At 38.2% G+C, this 7279-nt stretch overlaps 1 protein-coding gene across 1 annotated transcript; it reads right to left on the bottom strand.

Annotated features, from left to right (window-relative positions):
* Window positions 1–3928: 3928 nt before the first annotated feature.
* On the bottom strand, window positions 3929–5371 carry LOC121479108 (RWD domain-containing protein 4-like). The gene has a single exon (XM_041734627.1). The coding sequence runs from the start codon at window positions 5324–5326 to the stop codon at window positions 4763–4765; it is 564 nt and encodes a 187-aa protein (XP_041590561.1). The 5' UTR covers window positions 5327–5371; the 3' UTR covers window positions 3929–4762.
* Between the last annotated feature and the right edge of the window lie 1908 nt (window positions 5372–7279).

The following is a 7279-nucleotide window of genomic DNA, read 5'->3' as shown; positions in this document are numbered from 1 at the left end:
AAGAGAGAAAGATAGTAGAGAAATCAAGAGGACAGAGCATGGGAAGTACAGAGTAAATTTTGGAAGAGTCCTGAGAGTTACAGACATTCAGGGATTATGTGAAGCTTTCTGATAGCAGAGAAAGGGAAGTTAGCATTAAAATGTCAGAAAGTAGAAAAGCCAAAATGTAATTTATATTTTAGTATTTGATAATGGTAACACGTGTCATTTTAAAACTACTTTGGCCATGGGACAGCTCAGTAGGCTGGAAGAAGAAATGTTTTATGAAAAGGAAAGTGTCATTGGACCATTGTTTTTAGGTGGGGTTCCTCTGAAGATGTGTACGTTTATATAATTGGACTCTGAGAAGGTTTTTGTTTGAAGTAGTGTGACAAAGTAAGTCACAAAAATAGAAGAATGGAGCCTATATAAGAGTATAAAGTTGAACACATACATGTAACAGAGTGATTATAATATTTCAGTTTATAACACAGGATATCATCTATCTTCCTGGAAACACAGCAGATGGAAATGTAATAATGTTGTGCTAACCTTAAACAGAGAAAGTATATACATGAATGTGACTGAAAACTAAAAATAAAGGGAAGCATTGGCAGATTTTTAAAATATTGACTGACCTGTATTAATGATTAAAAACCTCAGAAAGAGCAGCCATACAGATTCTTTGTGAAATCCAAGGCAACTACAGCAGTATGGTATATAGTGATTATTAAGAGTATGGACTTTGGAACTAAATAGAACTGAGTTTGAGTAGTGTTATTTTTTACCCAGCGCGAGTGACATTGGGTCAGTAATTCAAATACCCTTTGTCTCAGTTCCTTCATTTCTAAAATAAGGATAATAATATCTACTTTATAATCTTGTGAAAATAAAATGAGTGTCTAATGAAAGCACTATTGCTTGGTTATCGGATAAGAGCTCAACAAATGTTAGCTATCATTATTAGTATTATCAAGCATTCAGCTAATACAAAGGACCTAGGTTTAAAAATGTGCATTTCTCATTCTTAGAGAAAAGATCAAAGTGAAAGGAGCTCTCCATCTGGCTTATTGTTAATTACAATGGTAAATGACTTTCTTAGGGAAAAAAAAAAAAGAATGCTTATCAATATGTCATATGCTTTCTCAGAAGACTAGCTTTAGGTTCTAAGGTCAGAAGTCACTTGAGAAGGCTACAAACAGCTAGTGTCAATAGTTGGTACATAAGGAAACCATGAAGAAGTTTTAGGGCTTTTTCTCACCCTGAGAACAACTTAAGTCTTTGAATGGCAATCCAGAACAAATAGATGGAGGCTAATTTAACAATCATTTCCATCTTCACTGGGGCATGTGGGGCTACACAGCATTGAATGTTTTTAATATGGTCTTATCTTTGTAAGAGAAAATCTTTTGAAGACAGGAAAATGTATTCCACCTGGAGCATTTGAGGTCAGAGGTTATTTAACTGCTTATTATTCAGAAGCTAATACCTGGATTGAGTAATATATGAAAAAAATTCTTACTGTTTCTATCACTGCTAAAGGGTATTATTTTTATTGCTAAATGTTGTAGTATTTAACTTGAGGAGGTGCCTAATGAAGAGCAGTGATATTTTGAATATTGTCCTGAATATACTTTATTGTTTCAATCCTTTAGATGATCCTGTTATTCAGGATGACATATAATTACAAAATAATTTTATCCCTCACTACAGCAGCATAGAAATCTCAGTCTCTCCATAGGCAAATTTAAATATTGTCTGTGTCTAGATCCTCTTAAAAAGTAATAAGGCTTTTTGACAGTTATGATTTCATGTTGTTTCTAATGACACCTTCTGCACATTTGTAGGCTTTGAAGTAAGATGTTATCATATTCTTCAAGTCCAATTTCTTGACAGACTGCCATATTCTTCTGATTGAAGCTAGTAAACACAGTTCCAGAGGGATTACAAAGATAAGGAATAAGGTATTCTATTGAATGCACACCCTCTTGTTACCACCTCTTGCTCTAGCCATTGTTATGGTGATCAGATCTCAGAAGGCTTTTGTGAACTTAAGACATGCAATCAGAAAGCAGCTCATCCCAAGCCAAAGTCCCCATACCTTTCACTTTCTGCTCCAGGATGGCAGGAGACACTGGTGAAAATCATGTCATTATTCACCTAAGAAGTGGGGCTGAGTAAACACCAGGAGGCCATCCTTGACCAGTGAGGGATTGGAGTTAATGAATCACTGTTTTTCCCTTTTGTTGCTTATGAACCAGGTATTATTATTATTATTATTATTTTAATTTTTATTTACTTATGATAGTCACAGAGAGAGAGAGAGGCAGAGACACAGGCAGAGGGAGAAGCAGGCTCCATGCACTGGGAACCCGATGTGGGATTTGATCCCGGGTCTCCAGGATCGCGCCCTGGGCCAAAGGCAGGCGCCAAACTGCTGCGCCACCCAGGGATCCTGGTATTATTATTTTTTAACCCCCGTTTTTCAGATGAAGAAACTGAGGCACAAAAAGGTTAAGTGATTTGATTAAAGTCACTTAGCTAGTAAGTGACCAGGCAGTCTGGTTGCAGTCTGTGAGCCTAGCCACTCCACTCCACTCTCTCGTTTCATTAGCAGAACTATTCTTGATCCTCTTTATTATTTCACAAATGCATGAAATTAGAAAATTTTGGGAGATCTCACTCTTTGCCAGGTGACTTCTCTTTGCAAATGCCTAAAAAGAAACGCTGCTTTCCTGAGCTACATATAGCTGTGGGAAAGAAATCTCAGAAATCACTCCTGAAAAATGAACAAGAGGGTTGTTTCTTATCTTTTCCTTAACCACATTTTCCAAAAGCATGAGTGTGTGCACACTTGTTTGTGCTCATGTGCAAATGTGCATACTCACATGCTCTTAGAGTTAATATGATTCCATTATCTTTTAGCGCTTAAAGCTGTGAGAAGTCTGCACTCAGCTTCTCTTTCCTTATAGAAAGTTTCTCTCTACAAAGAAGTTTGTGGAATTCTTTTTCAATTTTGTTTATTTTAAAGTGTTCATGTATTTACGTATTTAGAGAGAGTGTACATGTGTGAACACAAGTGGTGGAGGGAGAGTCAGAGGGAGGGGAGAGAGAATCTCAAGCAGGCTCCATTTCCACCGTGAGATCATGACCTGAGCCAAAATCAAGAATCGGTTGCTTAACTGAGCCACCCAGGCTCCCATCTTTTTTCAATTTTGAAACGTAAAAGCTTTACCAGGATGTATCTTGAAGTCTTTCATTTTATATTAACTTCTTTTTTCCTGGAACATTTGGGTTTTTTCCTTTTAATACATTTATGTCCTGCATCTTAGAACAGTTTTCTTGTGACACATCTTTTCCCCCTTTTCTTTAGGTATAACACCGATCTGTGTATTGGATCTCTAATGTCTATCTTCTGCCTGTCATCTTGGGTCTGTGTGCTCTTGTGTTTCTCTAAAATCTGTTCTCCATGTCATTGATTAAGTTTTCTGAAATACAAAGTCCATTCTCTGCTGCTTGTAGTTTAAAGTTTAGCAACACCATTATTTTATTTTCTTAATTTCTTTCCTTAGCATTACCAGATCTTATTTTATCTAATTCTGTTTTTTTAAATTTTCCTATTCTATAAAGCACATGTTTTCTTTATTTGTAAATTTGAAGTAAGTTGACTCTAAAAAATCCTTTTGTATCCTGAAATTAATCTTCCCAAATGCCATCTCTCTCTCTCTTTTTTTAAGATTTTATTTATTTGACAGAGAGCACAAGCAGAGATAGCAGCAAGCAGAGGGAGAGGCAGAAACAGACTGCCTGCAGAGCAGGGAGCCCAACTTGGGACTTAGTTCCAAGACCCTGGGATCATGACCTGAGCCAAAGGCAGATGCTTAATTGATTATGCCACCCAGGTGCCCCCCAAGTGTCGTCTTTACCTATTTTTAAATTTCTATGTTTCTTTTTTTTTTTTTAACAGATAAACAGGAATTTATTAAAACCATTGTCTCCAACAATACAAAAATTAAATATTAAGGCATCTTTGACTCCCATCTTGGTGTACGCAGCAAAGAGAAATGTTTTCAATGGGAACCAACACTTCTGTTCAAATGCTTTTGAACGTATTTGGCAGATTTGTTTTTATATTCTCCTACTCCACATACAGCTGGAAACTCTCATTGCCAAGTATGACCCAAATGAAGAGAAAAGTATAAACAGATACTTGTTTATTAAAAAGAAGTAGTTCACTCTTGAAAAATAAAAAGGAACTATAAAGAATGGTATGTATAAAGCTCAAATACTAGTATTTAAATTTCTCTGAAGCAATTTATGCTTCAGTAATTAAGAGAAAGAAGAGATGAAGACTTCATTAAGATGAGAAGTCTATTAATATGGATCATGCCGCAGAATAACTGTTCACTCAGTATTCTCCACTGGGATGAGAGTTTCAAAAAGGCTTCCTGCTCCTTTAAAAAATATCACATCCACTAGGATAAGATCATATAAACTCACATTGATTATTATTTCCCATTTTGTCCATTTACAAAGCTCAACCATCTTAAAAAATAATGCTAAATGGTAACATTTCACCTTTTATTAAGGCAAGTTTGTGAAAATAATTTAATACAACCAGATCTCTTCATGAACTTTCAGTTTAAAACATTTTCACATAAGAAACATACAAAAAAATTCTGTTTTATAAAAAGCCACCTCAATACCAGTAAAGAGTAATGAAGGATTTTGAACCCAGTTTACTTTTTAAAGGATGCTCTTCTCTTGTCTTCAATTCCAAGTACTATTCATCATCTTTAGAGCCAGTTTTGCTTAAATGCTTCACCACGTCCACCCAGTTCCATCCTCGAGGAAGTTCTCCTTTGTGATCTGTTTTATCTGCCAGCTTACGTTTCTGGGCTTTTGAAAGCTGTTCTTTTTTGTCTTTTTTCTTACTCGATGGGGCTGTATTAGGAGTTTCAACGGAGATGATACTGCTTATGGGGATCGTAGAATTCACAGGCTGGTGATTCTCCATGAACTGCTCTTTATTGTCCTTGGCGTACTCAAACAACGTGTAGGTCACGGCAGTCCCGAGATTGACCTCTACCGCTTCCTGTAACTTGGCTAATATGCTCTGCTTTACAGCCCATGATATGGTGTTAAAAAAAGTGTTCATAGATATAATTGGAGGTGTTTGGGGATATGTTTCTGTCCAGGAAATCTCTATTAAGAAGGCTTTGGGATCACCATTTTCACCTATCCTATATTGAAATGAAACGGGACTCAATTCCCGGAAACTTTCATCCCCTTCATAAATAGAACGCAGGGCTTCCAGTTCCATCTCCTGGTCCCCGTTGGCTCCCATCGCGCCGGTCGCGGGGACGCCCCCCCCCCCCCCCCCCGGGAGGGCGTTTGCTACGGCGGGACAGCGAGAGCAGCGTGGGCGGCCCGGACCCGCCCTCCGCGCCCTCCGCGCCCTCCGCGCCCTCCGCGCCCTCCGCGCCCCGGGGCTGCCGGAGGCGCACCCCTCGCACCGCGGACAGAGCCCGGCGCGCCACCCGGGGCTCCCAATTTCTATGTTTCTTTTCTTCTGTTCTGGGAATTTTATGCAAGTCTTAAGTTTTTAAAAATTTTGTTCATCTTTGTTTGTTTTAAAGATTTTATTTATATATTCATGAGAGACATGAGAGGAGGCAGAGACATAAGCAGAGGGAGATACGGGCTCCCCATGGGGACCCGACACAAGACTCCATCCCAGAACCCCGGGATCACAATCTGACCCAAAGGCAGATGATCAACCACTGAGGCATACAGGTGCCCCTATTGGTTCATCTTTCAATGAAACCGTAACTGGTGCTGGTTTTTTTGTTTTATTTTGTTCTTTAGGTCCTCTGCTTTGAACACGAGCTGGATGGCTAGGAGATGGCCTAGCACATGTTCTCTGCTTATATTTTCATGATCGGAGAGAGACATTACATGCCCTCCTTAATGTCCATCACCTAGTTACCTCATCCCCCCACCCACCTCTCCCCTCCATTGACCCTCAGTTTGTTTCCTGTGGTTAAGAGTCTCTTATGGTTTATCTCCCTCTCTGATTTTGACTTGTTTTATTTTTCCCCTCCCTTCCCCCATGATCCTGTTTTGTTTCTTAAATTCCACATATGAGTGAGATCATACAATAATTGTCTTTCTCTGATTGACAGTTTGCTTAGCATAGTACTCTCTAGTTCCAACCACACTGTTGCAAATGGCAACATTTCATTTTTTTGAAGGCTGAGTAGTATTCCATTGTGTGTGTGTCCACATTTTCTACACTTAAATTTAAAAGGATTTAAATTAAGAGTTGCTAAAATATTTTTTAAAAATATTTTTTATTTATTTGACACACACATGCACAGAGCACAAGCAGGGGGAGCAAGCAGGCAGTGGGAGAGGGAGAAGCAGGCTTCTGACTGAGCAGGGAACCTAATGTGGGACTTGATCCCAGGACCCTGGGATCATGACCTGTGCTGAAGGCAAACACTCAGCTGACTGAGCCACCCAGGCATCCCTTAAAATATTTTTTTTTTTAAAAGGTTAAATTATGCTTTATTTAGCAGGATGAAAAAAAATCACCTTATTTAGTATACTTTGCCAATGCCACAATTTCCTCATTAACCAAAGCATTGCTATTTTACATTCTCATTCCTAACAAGTTTTTGTTATTCTTATAAATATAATTTGTAGTCCCTATTGCACTCAAAAGTTTCACAAGTTCTTAAGAATCACTATAGTTATTCTGCTTATATAGGTCAAATATAAGTTCATTTTTCCTTATTTCTCTTTAACTGATACTGCATTTTTTTAAAAAACTAACTTACTATTTTTTATCTAGATATGCATTATGGGAATTACTTAGGTCACAATAATCCATACCTAATTGGGGATCCCTGGGTGGTGCAGTGGTTTAGCACCTGCCTTTGGCCCAGGGTGCGATCCTGGAGACCTGGGATCAAATCCCACATCGGGCTCCCAGTGCATGGAGCCTGCTTCTCCCTCTGCCTGTGTCTCTGCCTCTCTCTCTCTCTCTCTCTCTCTCTCTCTGTGACTATCATTAAAAAAAAAAATACTATACAAAAAAAATCCATACCTAATTGATTTAATTCTTGCACTATTTTGTGCTCATTACTTTTCTCTTTTTATTCTGTTCTAGTTTTTTGAGCTAATATTTTTTATAATTAGGTTTATTTTTTTTTATTTATTTTAAAGATTTTATTTATTCATTCATGAGAGACACACAGAGATTGAGAGAGAGCGAGAGAGAGAGAGAGAGAGAGAG

This window comes from Vulpes lagopus, chromosome 19 (genome assembly GCF_018345385.1).
Source record: "Vulpes lagopus strain Blue_001 chromosome 19, ASM1834538v1, whole genome shotgun sequence".
Classification (NCBI taxonomy): domain Eukaryota; kingdom Metazoa; phylum Chordata; class Mammalia; order Carnivora; family Canidae; genus Vulpes; species Vulpes lagopus.
Note: the sequence above shows the minus strand (reverse complement) of the source record. Positions and strands in the feature narration are given on the sequence as shown.

Coding starts and splice junctions, on each gene's coding strand:
- LOC121479108 (XM_041734627.1), bottom strand. CDS start 5,326: ATGGGAGCCAACGGGGACCAGGAGATGGAACTGGAAGCCCTGCGTTCT.